This window comes from Oncorhynchus kisutch, linkage group LG17 (assembly GCF_002021735.2).
Source record: "Oncorhynchus kisutch isolate 150728-3 linkage group LG17, Okis_V2, whole genome shotgun sequence".
NCBI classification, from domain to species: Eukaryota; Metazoa; Chordata; class Actinopteri; order Salmoniformes; family Salmonidae; genus Oncorhynchus; species Oncorhynchus kisutch.
In genome coordinates, this window is record NC_034190.2 from 31029213 (window position 1) to 31049582 (window position 20370).

At 40.3% G+C, this 20370-nt stretch overlaps 1 protein-coding gene and 1 gene segment (V, D, J or C); both read left to right on the forward strand.

The window, feature by feature from the left end:
• The window catches only part of LOC116354388 (uncharacterized), a 29114-nt gene extending 8744 nt beyond the window's left edge, over positions 1–20370 (forward strand). The window contains exons 4-5 of one of the 2 annotated variants that reach the window (XR_004203575.1): positions 57–3898; positions 20036–20370. The gene's annotated coding sequence lies outside the window, so the exon portion shown is untranslated. Of the gene's footprint in view, positions 1–56; positions 4440–20035 lie in introns of those variants that run through there. The other variant, XM_031793539.1, reaches the window with a different exon arrangement.
• Positions 15684–17381, forward strand: LOC109907439 (Ig kappa-b4 chain C region-like; the record flags this gene model as incomplete). The annotated part of the segment is given in 2 exon segments: positions 15684–15804; positions 16780–17381. Coding segments are annotated over 2 exon segments (444 nt in total), but the record flags the coding sequence as incomplete, so codon positions are not given.

Consider the following 20370-nt stretch of genomic DNA (forward strand, 5'->3'; position numbering starts at 1 on the left):
TGATTGGCAAACATATGGTTAACCTGCATTTTGTTCTGCTTTCCTGTCTTCTACAGGGGTGTATCCTGTCAGTACCCACCACAGGAAGAGCTGAGAGTTAAGCCTGCATAATGAATAATTATTAAGACATGTTTATAGTGCTAATGTCAAACTAAATGTACCATTACATAGTTGGGCCATCCATTCATTGGATCCTCTGCTCAACGTACAATTTATGTATAGTTAAACAAAATGATTCATTTTCATTACTCTTGTAAGTTTTCTGTAATGTGTGAAATATTTTTGTGTGAGATAATCCATTGATACTTTTATTCTATTGACGTAATATTTGTTCGAAAAATCGACATTCCGGTTTAGCATGTGAATGGAGAAGAATCTCGTAGACAAGGCGTTAATTTTGCCAAATGTGTACTTTGCATTCTACTTTCTTACATATCAGATTTGATTGGTGAGTTCGTAAATGACCTTTCTGACGCAAATGTCACACGACTTGAGGAGCAGAAGACCTGTAACTAAAGTTTCAACCGCGATGGCAAACGTGAATGGTAATGGCGTCGACTCCAGTCGTTAATGGTAATGGCTCCGACTCCAGTCTGGAAGTAGTCTTACCAGGACTCATATCACAGGAACAACCCATCTTTATAAAGGACAGATATTCATTTTTTAACATTCGGACACTGTTTAACATGATTTATTCTAAACAATTCTCCAACTCCCCTGAGGTGGTAATCTCCCTAGACGTCCATTCGACAGAATTGAAAGGGAGTACCTATTTGCTGTTCTTAAAAAAATTGGATTTGGGGAAAAATGTAGCTCATGGATCCGTTTCTTGTATACATTTCCCCAGGACAGTGTCTGTACCAATGACACCCGTTCTGATTATTTTGCTCTGGAACGTGGGACACCCCAAGGTTGCCCACTGTCCCCTTTATTATTTGCCATCTCCATTGAGCCCCTTTCAGTAGCTTTACGGACATCTTCCTCTTTCCAAGGTGTAACACGGGAAGGAGTTGAACGTAGGTTATCATTATATGCAGATGATTTGTTACTCTATGTAAATAACCCTGTAACCTGTTTGCCTTCTATCCTTTATATTCTGGAGAACTTTGTCTCCTTCTCCGGTTACAACCTGAATCTCCAGAAAAGTGAGTGCTTCCCAATCAATCCAGCAGCGCTGCAGCTCCAGCAGATAGATTTGCTCTTTCAGATTAGCCGCTCTGGTTTCAAATACCTTGGATTGAAATTCATTATATGCTCTTTTGTTCTGCAAACTTTCCTCCCCTTCTTGCGCAAATGAAAACTTTCAGAGACGGGGTAGCTTAACACTATCACTTATAGGAAGAATTAATGCTGTAAAAATGAACAGTTTACCCAAATTCTATTTCAATCTATCCCATTGTTTTTACCAAAGTGTTGTTGTTTTTTTAAAGTCAATCAATCAGGCGGTTACCACATTTATCTGGGGAGGAAAGGTACCCAGAGTCAATAGATCTTTACTTCAGAGATTCAAGTTTAGTGGAGGGCTGGCACTACCCAGCGTTTTATACTATTACTGGGCAGCCAGCTTTCAGAAATTGCCATTCTGGTTACATGCTCCAGATACTTCATGGTGCCACCTAAAGGCACATTCTTGTATTTTTGCTTCTCTTCGTTACTCTGCTTTTCTCTCCCAACATCCCCCTCTCTCTATACTCGCAAACCTGTAGTGCTTTACACACTTAAGATTTGGTACCAGTTTCGACTGTATTTTAAATTCTCCTCTGCATCTACTATGGGTCCTATTGACAGGAATCACTTATTCCCCGCTTCTCTAATAGATAATGCTTTCTTTCACTGGACGAGGAAAGGTAATAAAGTCCTTCCAAGACTTATATGTACATTTATTTTTTTCTAGTTTTCCTAACCTGGCCTCTAAATACTTTTTGCCTCCATCTCACTTTTTCTGTTACCTTCAAATTAGGCATTGTGTCTCCTCCCAATTTTCTGGCTTTCCTGCTCCACCCCCTTGCTAACACTGGGATGGTATTTCTGTCTATTACCTCGACAGCAGTAATTTCTCAGATCTATCTGTGTATTTTGTCATTGGACAAACACTCCACCAACAAAACTAAATCTGCTTGGCAATGGGAAATGGGTGTTGAATTTACACAGGAGTGGTGGGACGAGGTAATTGATAGGGAACGCTCCATTGCATCTTGAGCTCATCTTGGTCTCATACAATGTAAGGTTTTACATAGAGTGCATTTTTCCAAATCCAGATTGTCTGAAATATATCCAAATGTAAATGATGAGTGTGATAGATGTCATGTCTCACCATATGACCTTAGTCACATGTTCGTTCAATGCTTTAAACTACAAAAGTATTGGGATTCATTTTTTAAAACTTTATCTGGGGTGCTTGAAATGAACATGCAGCAATGTACCTTGATAGCTGTTTTTGGTATTCCAGGAGACTTGTTCTCCTTGGATCCCAAACATGGCGATGTTGTTGCTTTTTACATCTTTATTAGCTCACCGTGGAATTCTTCTCCAGTGGAAGTCTGCTCAGTCCCCCTCTACTTCTCAATGGCTCAAAGATGTAATGTTCTTCCTAAAGCTTTAGAAAGTTTTCTCTTAGGGGATCCAATGATACATTGGAACCCCTAAGAGAAACTCACTGGTCTTCATGATGTTACTAATACTGAAACCATGAACGCTAAACCCACTGGTCTTCATGATGTTACTAATACTGAAGCTATGAACGCTAAACCCACTGGTCTTCATGATGTTACTAATACTGAAGCTATGTGTTCTAAACCCACTGGTCTTCATGATGTTACTAATACTGAAACCATGAACGCTAAACCCACTGGTCTTCATGATGTTACTAATACTGAAACCATGAACGCTAAACCCACTGGTCTTCATGATGTTACTAATACTGAAGCTATGTGTTCTAAACCCACTGGTCTTCATCATGTTACTAATACTGAAACCATGAACGCTAAACCCACTGGTCTTCATGATGTTACTAATACTGAAGACGTGTTCTAAACCCACTGGTCTTCATGATGTTACTGATACTGAAACCATGAACGCTAAACCCACTGGTCTTCATGATGTTACTAATACTGAAGACATGTGTTCTAAACCCACTGGTCTTCATGATGTTACTGATACTGAAGACATGTGTTCTAAACCCATTGGTCTTCATGATGTTACTAATACTGAAGACATGTGTTCTAAACCCACTGGTCTTCATGATGTTACTGATAGTGAAGACATGTGTTCTAAATCCACTGGTCTTCATGATGTTACTAATACTGAAGACATTATAGACCCATTGATCTTCATGATGTTACTAATACTGAAGTCATGTGTTCTAAACTCACTGGAACTCTCTGGGGACAGGTGAACATCTGGCTACTGTGCTGCTCTATTCTGGGAGTGTTGCAGTAACCCTGCCCATGCAAATATTACGAAACCACAGTTCACAATCTCCCAGCCTCAAACCCTATGGGACTGGGGCAGCTGTGTGAGTCTGACTTGGGTTGACGAGGTCTGGGGAACCAGAATTCACGCTGGACTTTGCATAACGTTCAAGTTGGGGACTTCACTCTCAGGTCTTTATATAGCTATGAATTTAAATCAAAGCTTTAAAAAACTCAAAACCTATTCTGAATTTTGTTCAACATGTCCTTCAAAATAATGCATTTTCTACAGCTCGATACCCTTAGTGGTCCCAGTATGTTAACAATGATTTAACATTTTTGCAGAATATATTGAGAGATATGTACATTATCATAGTCCGTAGACAGTCTAACAAATTACATTATTGTATTGTCGTGTCATATTTCAAAGAATTTGTTATTAGAATATGGGAGACTCCGTCAGAGCTGTTCCTCTTTAGCTGAGGGAGGTTTTTGTACGACGCTCTAACACTGTGTGAACGGAGAGCTGTTACCCTGCTGACAGTAGTAATCTCCTGCATCTTCAGCCTGGACTCCACTGATGGTCAGAGTGTAATGAGTATAAGGACTACCAGATCCACTCCCACTGAAACGACCTGGAATCCCAGACTGACGGGTTGTTGCATAATAAACCAGGAGTTTAGGAGCTTCTCCAGGTTTCTGCAGGTACCAGTGTAGATAATTACCAGTACTTGAACTGGCTGTACAGCTGATAGAGACAACCTCTCCTGGACTAACAGACTGAGATTTAGGAGACTGAGTCAGAATTATATCTGCTGATGATTCTGAAAAATAAAACAAAATTCAAGAAAGGCTGATTTGTAAGATTATCACAACAACAATGATATTGTAAAGCATAGCATATCAAGCTAAATGTTAAAATGTGTTTTTAAATTCTATCATGTTAAATTAACAAATGAAGTGTAAATCTGAATCCAAATCCATAATGAATAAAAGTTGGTGAAAGTGTCTCTCACCCTGAACAAGGAGCCCCAGTGTCCCCAGCAGTAGAATCAGTGACATCATCATTGTGTTGTGTGCCAGTGGCTCTGAAAGGAGTGAACTGTCACTGATCAACACTGGGGTTTTAAAAGTATGTGGAGCAATGAGGCAGGACAGATATGCAAAGCTTTCATATTTTACGCACATACATGCACCATGCACGTGTACACACACCGATAAATGACATCAGCAGTTTCCAAAAGTCGACCTAGTGTGTATCATATTTGAGAATGCTAAAATCATAAACCACACAATGTAACAACTATATCTTAAATCAGGCCTAGTTTGACCCACTTACACAGTGGTTTATGTCCATCAACACTGGTTGTCAGTCTCAGAAGGTCGATTAAGTTTAACAGTATAATTACTGCCTCTGTATGTTTCAAACCTTCTCAAGATGGAGAGTAGTGGTGCTCTGTCACCCTCCTCTGACCACACTGCGTAATGGCCGTTTGTGTGATGTGTATAGCAGGTGTTTAACTTTAAGTTCAAGGTCCCCCAGATCTGTATAAAAAGAAAGTCACACACTACATAAACTCATTCAATTGTTGGGAGTATATGTAGTGTACATCTTTCATTCTTTCGTTTTATACAGTTGTCTTCATACAGTCAGCACCTCTACAAAACATTTTGGGGTGTGCGTCACCCTATCATAATGGTTCTAGTTTCAAAATATGTTTTAAACTACAGTATTGTGTCGTTCTCATGTATGGTCAATCCTTGCATCTACACTGGGGACTAATGATAGGTGGCAGAGGGAGGAGGGTGTACTGACAGAGTCATATAAGTCATATCAAAGGTGTTGAGCTCTTTCATATAAAAAATATATCTTATAGTGTTGAATACAAGGTTTATAGTATCAATATTGAGGATTTAGCCTTTTTTCTCATTTTGAAAGGAAAGGCATAATCCTTTGGGTGGGGATAAAGTTGTTTGTCCATGTATCAGGTGTTTTTACATCTGAAAAACAGTGTTGGCGAGTCGTCTCACTTCTTGTCGTGGCTTAAACTGAAACTAACATGGTTGAACCCATGTTAGTGCAAGGTTTGAAATTCATGCTTTTATTGATCTATTTAGGCAGAAATGTTGTTGCATACATCTAGTGTGTTTTTCCATTGTGCCCACTGATTATGTACCTGTCAAGATCTTGACGTAGAATGAGGCACACAGTACTGTATGTGTCACGATCGTTATAAGGAGTGGACCAAGATGCAGCGTGGTATATTTCCATGCTATTATTTGGAAGAGAAACTTAAAGCAGAGAAACTTAAAGCACAAAAACAATAAAGCGAATAAACGAAACGTGAAGCTACATGCAGAAGCTACAGTGCAGAAAGCAACTACACACAAACATAGTCAAGATCCCACAAATACAATGGGGAAATGGCTACCTAAACAGCTGCTAAACAACGATAAACAGCTGCCTCTGATTGGGAACCATATCAGGCCAAAATAGATATATAATTCCCCTAGATAACCCATTCTTAATCACACCCCGACCTATCCAACATAGAGAATAAACAGCTCTCTATGGTCAGGGCGTGACAGTATGATGAAATAGTCCAACACTTAGAAGTTAGAGCTCCTCTGAACCAAAGCAGAACTAGCCTAGCTGTAGACTACTTCAAGATAAATAAATAAAATATTTATTCATGAAATCCAAATCTATTTCTTTATGTATAGGAGAGCTGAGAAGGAATAGAATATGGATTTGACCAATGGAGGTCAACCTTGAAGGGCGATAGGTCACTAAAGGAACAAATCTAGGCTACCATATGGATACATAGAAAGTACAGGCTAGCCTCCCGGGTGGCGCAGTGGTTTAAGGCACTGCGCCACCCGGGAGCTGTGCCACCAGAGTCTCTGGGCTCGAGCCCAGGCTCTGTCGCGACCGGGAGGCCCATGGGGTGGCGCACAATTGGCCTAGTGTTATCCGGGTTAGGGAGGGTTTGGCCGGCAGGGATATCCTTGTCTCATCGTGCACTAGCAACTCTGGCTGTTTGGGCGCAGTGCACGCTAACCAGGTTGCTAGGTTTATGGTGTTTCCTCTTACACATTGGTGTGGCTGGCTTCTGGGTTGGATGCGTGCTGTGTTAAGAAGCAGTGTGGCTTGGTTGGGTTGTGTTTCGGAGGACGCATGCCTCTCGACCTTTGCCGCTCCCGAGTCTGTAAGTGATGAGACAAGACAGTAACTACTAAACATTTGGATAACATGCAATTGGGGAGAAAAAGGGTGTAAAACAAATTATTCAAAATAAAATAAAAGTACAGGCTATACAGACCCAGAGTCAGCGACCCAACACCTTAAAAATGTATATTTCATTTTGGGAGAACCTGCATCCTGCGCTCAGACGATTACTTGGCCTCCTTTGTGAGATGAAGACGTACAAGAAGGGGTCCAGGCAGCTGTTGATAAACGTAAAGCTCCGGACGACATGTGCTGCTTCGCTCCTGTGGCACAGCAGCACTGCCGACGCCTCAATTGAGCAGTTCAACCGCCGGTGGAGGCAGATGTAGGACATGACCACACAGAGAATGGGACCACAAACTTCAGTAGGGTCTCCAAGACAGGACAACTGCTCTTTCAGCATAGGAGCCTGTGTGTCGCCTGCACTTGAGCTTGCCATCGTCTACTTTGTGAGTGGCCACATCGGGGGCAGTCAGGATGCAGGCGAGCCACCACAGGGCCAGGAGCAGCGCCGCCTCCCCTTGCTTCCCAGCCAGTTCCACTTCTGTGGGTAGAGCACGTGGAGAAGGCGTTGGACGACGATTAGAGTAGAAAATGGCTAGCTTACAGGGGACACTGCGCAGAGTCCAGCCGTGCAGGAATGTATAGATCCGCACCGGCACCGTGGCCAGGAACAGGATGTCGGGGGACGCTGGGTTCAGCATGAGGCACAGGGTGAAGTTAGGGCAATGGGATGAGCGGTGCAGGATGACCACCAGGCCAGCTATGTTAACAGGAAGGCCCAGCGCACAGCACAGCTGCAAGACGGAGTACAAAATCAAGCAGCCCGAATTTGAAAGAGACAGACTGGTCCCTTATGGCTCAGTAGGTAGAGCATGTTGCTTGCAACACCAGGGTTGTGGGTTTGATTCCCATGGGGGACCAGTACAAAAATGTGTACACTCACTACTGTAAATCGCTCTGGATAAAAGTATCTGCTAAATTACGAAAATGAAACATTATTGACGATAACCTGGTGTTGAGAAAATGTATGTGTTATGGCTTTTCAACCTCTGCCATATCATGGATTCATAGCTATCTATCTAATAGTACTCAGAGGATTCTCTAATGGAAGATTCTCTAATGTCAAACATGTAAAGTGTGGTGTACCGCAGGGCAGCTCTCTAGTTCCTCTACTCTTTTCTATTTTTACCAATGACCTGCCACTGGCATTAAACAAGGCATAAGTGTCCATGTATGCTGATGATTCAACCATATACGCATCAGCAACCACAGCTAATGAAGTCACTGAAACCCTTAACAAAGGGTTGCAGTCTGTTTTGGATTGAGTGGCCAGTAATAAACTGGTCCTGAACATCTCTAAAACTAAGAGCAATGTATTTGGTACAAATGATTCCCTAAGTTCTAGACCTCAGATGAATCTGTAAATGAATGGTGTGGCTGTTGAGGAGATTAAATTACTTGGTGTTACCTTAGATTGAAAACTGTCATGGCCAAAACATATATATTCAATGGTTGTAAAGATGGGGAGAGGTTGTCCGTAATAAAGCTTTTTTGACACCACATTCCAAAAAGCAAGTCCAGCAGACTCTAGTTTTGTCTTATCTTGATTAGTGTCTCATCATGTGGTCGAGTGCTGCAAGGAAAGCCCTAGGTGCTGGCGGAGAACAGAGCAGCATGTCTTGATCTTCATTTCAATCAGAGGGCTGATATGCAGCTCATTCGGAACGTATTCAGACCCCTTGACTTGTTCCACAATTTGTTACATTACAGCCTTATTCTAAAACTGAGTGAATTGTTTTCCTCATCAATCTACACACAATACCCCATAATGACAAAGCAAAAAACATTTAACTTCTTATGGCTGCAGGGGCAGTATTGAGTAGCTTGGATGAAAAGGTGCCCAGAGGTGCCCAGAGTAAACTGCCTGCTCCTCAGTCCCAGTTACTAATATATGCATATTATTATTATTATTGGATAGAAAACACTCTGAAGTTTCTAAAACTGTTTGAATGATGACTGAGTATATCAGAACTCATATGGCAGGCAAAAACCTGAGAGAAAAATCCAACCAGGAAGTGGGAAATCTGAGCTTTGTAGGTTTTCAACTCATCGCCTATCGAATACACAGTGGGATATGGGTCCGTTTGCACTTCATACGGCTTCCACTAGATGTCAACAGTCTTTAGAACCTTGTCTGGTGCTTCTACTGTGAGATGGGGCCGAAGCAGAAGGGAATGAGTAAGGTCTACCATGACTTCAACATGCACTGACCATGCACGTTCATGCGAGAGCGAGCTATGTTCCATCATACTTCTGAAGACAATGGAATTCCCCGGTTGGAACATTATTGAAGATTTATGTTAAAAACATCCTAAAGATTGATTCAATAAATAGTTTGACATGTTTCTACTGACTGTTATGGAACTTTTTAACATTTCGTCTGCTTTTAGTGAACACGCTTCATAACTTTTGATTTTTTTTACCAAATGTGCTAACAAAAGTATCTATTTGGTCATAAATGATGGACATTACCGAGCAAAACAAACATTTCTTGTGGAAGTGGGAGTCCTGGGAGTGCATTCCGATGAAGATCAGCAAAGGTAAGTGAAGATTTATAATGCTATTTATGACTTTTGTTGATTTCACTATTTGGCGGGTAACTGTATGGCTTGCTTTTGTGGCTGAACACTGTTCTCAGATTATTGAATATTGTGCTTTTGCCATAAAGCTTATTTGAAATCTAACACAGCGGTTGCATTAAGAACAAGTGTATCTTTAATTCTATGTAAAAACATGTATCTTTCATCAAAGTTTATGATGAGTATTTCTGTTATTTGATGTGGCTCTCTGCAATTTCTCCGGATATTTTGGAAGCATTTCTGAACATGGCGCCAATGTAAACTGAGGTTTTTGGATATAAATATGAACTTTATCAAACAAAACATATATGTATTATGTAACATGAACTCCTATGAGTGTCATCTGCTGAAGATAATCAAAGGTTAGTGATTCATTTTATCTCTATTTCTGCTTTTTGTGACTCCTGTCTTTGTCTGGAAAAATGGCTGTGTTTTTCTGTGATTTTGCGGTGACCTAACATAATCGTTTGTGGTGCTTTCGCTGTAAATCCTTTTTGAAATCGGACACTGTTGTGGGATTAACAGGAAGTGTATCTTTAAAATGGTGTGAAATACTTGTATGCTTGAGGAATTTTAATGATGAGATTTCTGTTGTTTGAATTTGGCGCCCTGCACTTTCACTGGCTGTTGTCATATCGATCCCGTTAACGGGATTGCAGTTTTAAAAAATGTTTGCAAGTGTATTAGAAAACAATTGGAAGTATCACATTTACATAAGTATTCAGACTATTTACTCAGTACTTTGTTGAAGCACCTTTGGCAGCAATTACAGTCTAGAGTCTTCTTGGGTAAGACGCTATAGGCATGTCACACCTGTATTTGGGTAGTTTCTCCCATTCCTCTCTGCAGATCCTCTCAAGCTCGGTCAGGTTGGATGGGGAGCATTGCTGCACAGCTATTTTCAGGTCTCTCCAGGGATGTTCGTGATGTTACTAATACTGAAGCCATGTGCTCTAAACACACTGGTCTTCATGATGTTACTCATACTGAAACCATGTGCTCTAAATCCACTAGTCTTCATGATGTTACTAATACTGAAACCATGTGCTCTAAACTCACTGGAACTATCTGGGGACAGGTGAACATCTGGCTACTGTGCTGCTCTATTCTGGGAGTGTTGCAGTAACCCTGCCCATGCAAATATCTCTTTCAGCCTCACCACAGAACACAATCTCCCAGCCTCAAACCCTCTGGGACTGGGGCAGGTGTGTGTGTCTGACTATGGCTGAGAAACCAGACTTCATGTTAGACTTTGCATGACGTTCAAGTTGGGGACTTCACTCGCAGATATTTTATGGCTACGTAAACTACATTTATTTGTGAAAGACATATGTTAGATGTATTCCTATCTGACAAACAGAAGTCAAAAGGTTCGTCTGGGGGACACTGTCAGACTTTCTTTACTACATTGGGGTCTCACAAGGGTCAATATTAGGCCCCCTTCTGTTTACCATCTGTCACGCCCTGACCGTAGATTGCTTTGTATGTTTCTATTTTTAGTTTGGTCAGGGTGTGATGTGGGTGGGTATTCTATGTTTCATGTTCTATGTTTTCTATTTCTATGTGTTTGGCCTGGTATGGTTCCCAATCAGAGGCAGCTGGCAATCGTTGTCTCTGATCGACACTGCACTTTGGTCCTCCTCTATATAAATGATCTCCCACTTACTTGCCCACAAGTTAACATGCATATGTATGAATACGATACATTCATGTATGTACACTCCAAAAATTGTTCACAAGTTAACTGAAGCTATGTTATATGTTTCTAAATGGATGACTGATTATTACCTGCATATTACCTGCATTACAAGACTGTTTTTCTGTACTTATCTAAAAAAATCCATTGATTCTTCCCAACAAGCTGTTCTTGTTAATGGGGAGAATCTGAACGTTGTGTCTCTCTTCAGGTATCTCGGCGTCATTTTGGAGTCCAACTTTAAGATACATGAAGAAGGTTGGTTAACACGGTCAAGTTTGGATTATCCAACACTAGGTTTATAAAACTGTAACTTCTTCTGGAGGCCGCCTAACTATATCTGCTTGCTATGATCTTCTCACATCTGAGATATTGCCTCACAAGCAGGAGCTTCTATTCTGAAACCAATTGAATCACTCTGCAAACAAACACTTAAGATGTTTGATACCAACCCAAACAGTTACCACCATTATCACATCATTCACAAACATGATTAATTCAGTCTGGATAGGTTTAAGCAGTATGTAGATGCAAGCCTTGTCTTTAAGATCCTGCATGGTGTTGCCCCTCCACCCCTATGCTGGCATTTCATGCTCAAGGAAGGCACCTCCAAGATAACAAGGGCAGTAACTACATGGGATTGCATTTGTCCCTTTTTGACACAGTATATTCGCTCAATCTGCCTTCTCTGTTAGAGCTACAATATACTGGAATGCAATGCCCATGGACTTGAGAAGCTGCACTGATTATTGTACTTTTAAATTTAAATTGAAAACATGGCTCAACTCTTTCCAAACCTTTACAAGAGTTATCTGTAGTTCCTTATATGTAAGACAACAGTGTTTTTATTGCGAATAATTTGTTGTTGTTAGAATTATATATTATTGGATGTAATGTATTTGTACTTTGTATTGTTTAATTAAGTATTTGTATTGTGGCTGTGTGATTGCCCTTACCTGCCCTGGGACTACAGGTACAAAATAGCTTTTGGCTAACCCCGGCACATTTACCTGGATGTTGCATTATTGTAAGATTGATGTTGATTTATGTGCATTGTCCCCTATGAAAATATATAGTTCCTCTTTAGCTGAAGGAGGTTTTTGTACGACGCTCTAACACTGTGAGAATGGAAAGCTGACACCCTGCTGACAGTAGTAATCTCCTGCATCTTCAGCCTGGACTCCACTGATGGTCAGAGTGTAATGAGTATAAGGACTACCATATCCACTCCCACTGAAACGACCTGGAATCCCAGAATGACGGGTTGTAGCAGCATAAACCAGGAGTTTAGGAGCTTCTCCAGGTTTCTGCAGGTACCAGTGGAGATAATCACTAGTACTTGAACTGGCTGTACAGCTGATAGAGACAGTCTCTCCTGGACTAACAGACTGAGATTTAGGAGACTGAGTCAGAATGATATCTGCTGATGATTCTGAAAAATAAAACAAAAGTGAAGAAAGGATGATTAGTAAGGTTATCACAACAATCAGACATTTATAATCTTCCACATTCTATCATGAAACATATCAGGCAAAATCAGATTTGTTTTTATTAATATCTTCAATATTCACGAATGAAATGTAATTCTGAAATCAAATCCATCATGAATCAAAGTTAGTCAAAGTGTCTCTCACCCTGAAAAAGGAGCCCCAATGTCCCCAGCAGTAGAATCAGTGACATCATCATTATGCTGCGTGTCAGTGGCTCTGAAAGGAGTGAACAGTCACTGATCAACACTGGGGTTTTAAAAGTATGTGGAGCAATGAGGCAGGACAGATATGCAAAACCCCAATATTTTACGCAAAGACATCACACAGATAAAAGAAGTCAACAGGCCTACTGTATATTACATTTGAGAATACTGAAATCATAAACCACACAAGGTAACAACTATATCTTAAATGAGGCGTAGTTTGACCCACTTACACAGTGGTTTATGTCCATCAACAGTGGTTGTCAGTCTCAGTAGGTCAATTAAGTTTAACAGTATAATTACTGCCTCTGTATGTTTCAGACCTTCTCAAGATGGACCGTAGTGGTGCTCTGTACAAGCTCCCCCAGATCCATATGAAATTAAAGTTACACACTCTATATACCCAATCAGTTGTTAGGAGCATATGTAGTGTACAACTTTATTTATTTTTATCCAGTTTAGTTTCCATTAGTCAGCACCTATTGAAACATTTTGGGGGTGTGCGTCAGATCATGCTTTTCACCATCCTATCATAACCCCAAAAAACTGTTTATAGTTTCAAAATATGTTTTAAACTACAGTATAATGTCAATCTCATGGTGTGTCAATCCTTGCATCCACACTGGGGACTCAAGATAGGAGGGAGGACTGACAGTCATAGCAGTCATACCACACAGCACAGCCACAGGACGATGTTTGAAATCAGGCGACCTGAATCCAGGGAGGTGGGGTCCATGCAGGATGTGCTGGAGGAGTTCAGGTGCTCCGTGGTCGATGAAAGATAAGAGATCTAAGAGATATCTGGAAGACAGTAGACTTTAGACATTTAATTATTTGTTTCTAAAAAATATATATACTGTTAAAACAGTCTCTACACTAGTAAACAGAGTGCATGAAATCCTCACAAGTTTTTCTCTTCTCTTGATCTCATGTCATAGAGTGATAGTAAGTGAAAGGTGTGGGTTAACTGCCTCTGGTCAGATTCCTCCTGATGAGCTGTGTGTGTGTTTTTTGTTGTTTTAGATTTACCCCCTTTTCTCCCCAATTTGTAATTTACAGTCTTGTCTCATCACAGCAACTCCCCTATGGACTCAGGAGAGGCGAAGGTCGAGAGCCATGCGTCCTCCGAAACACAATCCTGGAAAGCCGCACTGCTTCTTGACACACTACTCACTGAACTCGAAGCCAGCCACAGCAATGTGTTGGAGGAAACACTGTCCAGCTGGCAACCGAGATCAGCTTGCAGGCGCTTTTTCCACCACAAGAAGTCGCTAGAGCTTGATGGGACAAGGAAATCCAGGCCGGCCAAACTCTTACCTAACCCGGAAGACGCTGGCCCAATTGTGCGATGCTTCATGGGTCTCCCGGTCATGGCCAGCTGTGACACAGCCTGGGATCAACCTCAGGTCTGTAATGACGCCTCAATCACTGCGATGCAGTGCCTTAAACCGCTACGCCACGTTTCCACATCATTTCAATGAAATTATGTTAAACCAATGTGAAACAGACATTGAAATGACATCTGCCCAGTGGGATGATTGCACCTTTAATGTCATACCTGACACAGATAAATCTAGCAGAAATCTACCATGACTGCTATCTTATGTTATCTTAATTTGGAAGCTATTGACAATATCTGGTCATTTGCATAAAGAGTGGGAAGCAACTATGAGTTCTCATATGTAGCCTACTGACATTCTCCCTTCATCTCTTCATTGACTTTCCTTCTTCTATCCCTCTATTTATTGTCTCCTTTGTTTCTTGATTGAGGTAGTTTCACTGTCCAAGTATTATCTTTTATCAGTTGAAACCTCAACCTTTTACAGTAACTGTCAACATCTCAAACATTCTCTCCAACCATAACTCACAGTCCTTATAAAGTCTCACTTAGTCTTTGTGAACTTGATCAGATCCACAGATGACTGACTATACAACGTGGATGGGTGGGTCTGTCAATACTATTCGCAGTCAATATAGATTCTAGACTCATCTATTTGTTCTAAGCTAGTCTCCCAGTTTCTGGTGGAAAGCAGACTGAACCAACTTTTCCTCTAAGATTGTGCCTGTGCTTAGCTTCATTCAATTTAATTTATCCCTCCAAAAAACTCCAGAGTCCTTGCCGATGAGAACCATACCCATAATATGGAGCCTCCACTATGCTTGAAAATATGAAGAGTGGTACTCAGTAATGTGTTTTATTGGATTTGTCCAAAACATAACACTTTGCTTTCAGGACATAAAGTTAATTTCAATGCCACATTTTTGCAGTTTTACTTTAGTGCCTTATTCCAAACAGGATGAATGTTTTGGAATATTTGTATTCTGCACAGGCTTCCTTCTTTTCACTCTGTCGTTTAGGTTAGTACTGTATTGAGGAGTAACTACCGTATAATGTTGTTGATCCATGCTCAGTTTTCTCCTATCACAGCCATCACACTCTGTAACTATCTTAAAAAGTCCCCATTCAATTCAGGCTGTTAGACAACAAAATGTGTAAAAAGTCAAAGGGTGTGAATACTTTCTGAAGGCACTGCACATCAACCTAGTCAACCAGCCATTTTCAAAATGTTGAAAGTTCAATGGGGAAAGTGAATGTGTCCAGTCTACTGGAGTTCCAGAGTGGACCAGTAGGGGGCATCAGTTCCATGTCTCTGTTATCATTCCCCTCTGTGTCTGTCTAGAGGTTTTTGTCCAGCCAGTCAATCAGAATCTATCACTGTGGTGGACTTTCGGTGGAGGGACCAAACTGAGTGTTGGCAGTAAGTATTCAGTTCTTGATCTTGACCTCTGATATCAAAATCCAAATTAATTTTCTTAACAATATTACAACTCCCTTAAATAGAAGGTAGAAATGTATATTTATTCTTGGAGAATTTGTTTTGCATTTATTTTCCTTAAAGTAAACTTAGTTAAATCAAAATGCCTATTCAAGATGTAATATATCAAACAAGGTTATACAGTGTGTATTCATTTGGAACAGAGATACTGTTGAAATAAGAGTGGTTTAGATTAATGTAGCTTTACAAAGAGCAAAGGCAGTGTCTCTATAGTGTCAGAGGTTTTTGTACGGCCGCTGAATGAGATTGTATCACTGTGGTACACTTTTGGTGGAGGCACTAGACTGGATGTTGGAAGTAAGTTTACCTACCTCTAATAAAGAAAATGTTCTGACCTTGCATATAGATGCACTGATGATCTTGTGAGAGAAGAAACTAAGATTAAAATGGAAATAAATGCTATGCATAGTTATGTTTTTGGTTAAAGAGTTATTCTCTTCATAAGAGTCCCCATTTGTATAAAAATATATTTTGGTTAAACCTCAAATATTAAGCTATTATTTATGGTTAACAGACCTAGTCTCGTAAATAATATCACTATTCATTTTATTTAAATGTGTCTTTTAAATGTATATAATTGTTGTAAGATGGTTATATTCAACTTAATTCACTCCTTCAGCATTCAGCTGCAAGGTATTGCTTAGATTTGCTATCTATTGAAAAGACTTGCTATCTTGTGAAGTCCAGCTTTTCTGCTGTTCATATGAATATAGGTTTATTTTCAATTTGATACAATATCTTGTAAATTACACGTAACTTTATTCATTTTCCTTCGAAAAATTAAAACTTAAATGTTTTAGTGTGTCTTTTAAATGAAATGTATTTCATTGTTAGATGTTTACAGTCAACTGGAATATTTCCTCAGCACAGGCATATTATCAACCAATTGTAATTTAATTCATAATTTAAGAATTGTTCATACATTCTGTGAAATGTTCTTTAAAAGAATCATCATAATAATTAATAATGAAATGCAGTTTGATTCCTATGAGTTTATTCCATTACAGTAAGGGAGGAATATTTCACATTTTAAATAGTACAATTTTGAAGATAGTTGATTGTATTTTCAGTCATCTCATGTAGTTATAATATGCTTCAGTAGCTACTCAAAGGGAAGTGTGATAAACTGACTGTCTGTATGAGGAACAGAAACCTACTGATGGAAAAAAAAAAGTAATTTACAGCTAAGATGTTAAACTGCTGCATCATTATTGTCATATCAGTCTGATGATTGATAGTTCCCCTCTCCATAACTTCCCACCTGTCTTTTAGGTGATGTTCGTCCCACCCTGACAGTCCTGCCCCCCTCCAGTGTGGAGCTGCAGCAGGGGAAGGCCACTCTCATGTGCCTGGCCAACAAGGGCTTCCCCTCAGACTGGAAGCTGAGCTGGAAGGTGGACGGCAGCAGCAGCAACACCTGGGAGGTGACCGGGAGCCCCGGGGTCCTGGAGAAGGACGGCCACTACAGCTGGAGCAGCACCCTAACCCTCCCTGTCGACCAGTGGAAGAAGGTGGGCTCTGTGACCTGTGAGGCCACCCAGGGCTCCCAGTCTCCTCTCTCTGAGACACTGAGGAGAGACCAGTGTTCTGATTAATGAGCTCCCCCCTCTGACTCCACTGTTTTTACTCTGCACCTCTCCTTCTTACTGTTCCAGCAATACCAGCACACTGATCTAATGCTGGGCTGGATCCTGTGTGGGAATCCTTCCTCCAGCAGGAGCTTTTAGCATAGTGGAACAAAGAACAGAACACATGTCTGATTCTGATGTCAAGTAGATCTGTTTGGCTTTCATATCACATGTGTTCTGAACCTAATTACTGTAATGCTGTTGGTTCTGACATGTTGAGATAATAAAGACGTTCAAAATGTTAAATTGTGTGCCTGGATATCATTCTTTACTGAGGTTTACCATTAGACATGTTTCTTTATGATTTGTTTAGTTTTCATAAAGAATGGAGAGCTCTGCCATGAAACACAATGTTACTGATACATTTCAGTTAATGAACCTCTCTCAATGAACGCTTAGCTGATTGGGCCAAATTTGGTACCAGTCAAACGGATATCTACAGTACGACTCAAACTGAATCCATGTGCTCTAAACCCACTGGTCTTTATGATGTTACTAATACTAAAGACATGTTCTAAACCCACTGGTCTTTATGATGTTACTAATACTAAAGACATGTTCTAAACCCACTGGTCTTTATGATGTTACTAATACTAAAGACATGTTCTAAACTCACTGGTCTTTATGATGTTACTAATACTAAAGACATGTTCTAAACCCACTGGTCTTTATGATGTTACTAATACTAAAGACATGTTCTAAACTCACTGGTCTTCGTGATGTTACTAATACTAAAGACATATTATAAACCCACTGGTCTTCATGATGTTACTAATACTGAAGCTATGTGCTCTAAACACACTGGTCTTCATGATGTTACTAATACTGAAACCATGTGCTCTAAACTCACTGGAACTATCTGGGACAGGTGAACATCTGGCTACTGTGCTGCTCTATTCTGGGAGTGTTGCAGTAACCCTGCCCATGCAAATATCACTTTCAGCCTCACCACAGAACACAATCTCCCAGCCTCAAACCCTCTGGGACTGGGGCAGGTGTGTGTGTCTGACTATGGCTGAGGAACCAGACTTCACGTTAGACTTTGCATGACGTTCAAGTTGGGGACTTCACTTGCAGGTCTTTTATGGCTACGTAAACTACATTTATTTGTGAAAGATATATGTTAGATGTATTCCTATCTGACAAACAGAAGTCAAAAGGTTTGTCTGGGGGACACTGTCATACTTTCTTTACTATAACATTGGGGTCTCACAAGGGTCAATATTAGGCCCCCTTCTGTTTACCATCTGTCACGCCCTGACCGTAGATTGCTTTGTATGTTTCTATTTTTAGTTTGGTCAGGGTGTGATGTGGGTGGGTATTCTATGTTTCGTGTTCTATGTTTTCTATTTCTATGTGTTTGGCCTGGTTTGGTTCCCAATCAGAGGCAGCTGGCAATCGTTGTCTCTGATCGAGAACCATACTTAGGTAGCCTGTTTTCCCACTTTGAGTTGTGGGTGATTATTTTCTGGTTTGTTGCACCTGTCAGAACTGTTCGTTTGTCGTTTTGTTGTTTTTGTTCCCCTATTCATTCTTCATTAAAAATATTATGGATAAGTACCACGCTGCACTTTGGTCCTCCTCTATATAAATGATCTCCCACTATCTTGCCCACAAGTTAACATGCATATGTAGGAAGATGATACATTCATGTATGCACACTCCAAAAATTGTTTACAAGTTAGCTGAAGCTATGTTATACGTTTCTAAATGGATGAGAGATCTGATGAGAGATTGCCTCACAAGCAGGAGCTTCTATTCTGACACCAATTGAATCACTCTGCAAACAAACACTTAAGATGTTTGATACCAACCCAAACAGTTACCACCATTCACATCCTTCACAAACATGATTATTTCAGTCTGGATAGGTTTAAGCAGTATGTAGATGCAAGCCTTGTCTTTAAGATCCTGCATGGTGTTGCCCCTCCACCCCTATGCTGGCATTTCATGCTCAAGGAAGGCACCTCCAAGATAACAAAGGCAGTAACTACAGGAGATTGCATTTGTCCCTTTTTGACACAGTATATTCGCTCAATCTGCCTTTTCTGTTAGAGATACAATATACTGGAATGCAATGCCCATGGACTTGAGAAGCTGCACTGATTATTGTACTTTTACATTTAAATTGAAAACATGGCTCAACTCTTTCCAAACCTTTACAAGAGTTATCTGTAGTTCCTTATATGTAAGACGACAGTTGATGAAAGTGTTTTTATTACGAATAATTAGTTGTTGTTAGAATTATATATTATTGGATGTAATGTATTTGTACTTTGTATTGTTTAATTAAGTATTTGTATTGTGGCTGTGTGATTGCCCTTACCTGCCCTGGGACTACAGGTGCAAATTAGCTTTTGGCTAACCCCGGCACATTTACCTGGATGTTGCATTATTGTAAGATTGATGTTGATTCATGTGCATTGTCCCCTATGAAAATATATATATATATTATACAAAAAATATATATACTGTATCATAATGATATCAAACTAGTACTTCTTGAATGCAAACGATATGACTGTATTCACTCTGTCAAGGTTGGAGCGGTGTAGAAGTTGAGTAGGGCATGAATAGTTGGGTTCGGACAGGGTCAACATTCTTGCTATTGCGTACTGAAATTGGTGCTTCTTACAATTTGAATAGAAATCAAAGCGTTAAAAAAATTATCTAAATCTATTTTTCATTTTGCTTAACATGTCCTTCAAAAGAAATCATTTTCTACAGCTCTGTATCCTTAGTGGTCCTTGTGTTTTTTACAGTGATTTAACATTTTTGCAGAATATATTGAGAGATATGTACAGTATGCGTCATATTTAGAAGAATTGGTGTTTAGAATACGGGAGACTCTGTAGCTCTGCAGCTGTTGAGTCAGAGCAGTTCCTCTTTAGCTGAGGGAGGTTTTTGTACGACGCTCTAACACTGTGTGAACGGAGAGCTGTTACCCTGCTGACAGTAGTAATCTCCTGCATCTTCAGCCTGGACTCCACTGATGGTCAGAGTGTAATGAGTTAATGAACTACCAGATCCACTCCCACTGAAACGACCTGGAATCCCAGACTGACGGTTTGTAGCAGTATAAATCAGGAGTTTATGAGCTTCTCCAGGTTTCTGCAGGTACCAGTGGAGATAATTACCAGTACTTGAACTGGCTGTACAGCTGATAGAGACAATCTCTCCTGGACTAACAGACTGAGATTTAGGAGACTGAGTCAGAATTATATCTGCTGATGAT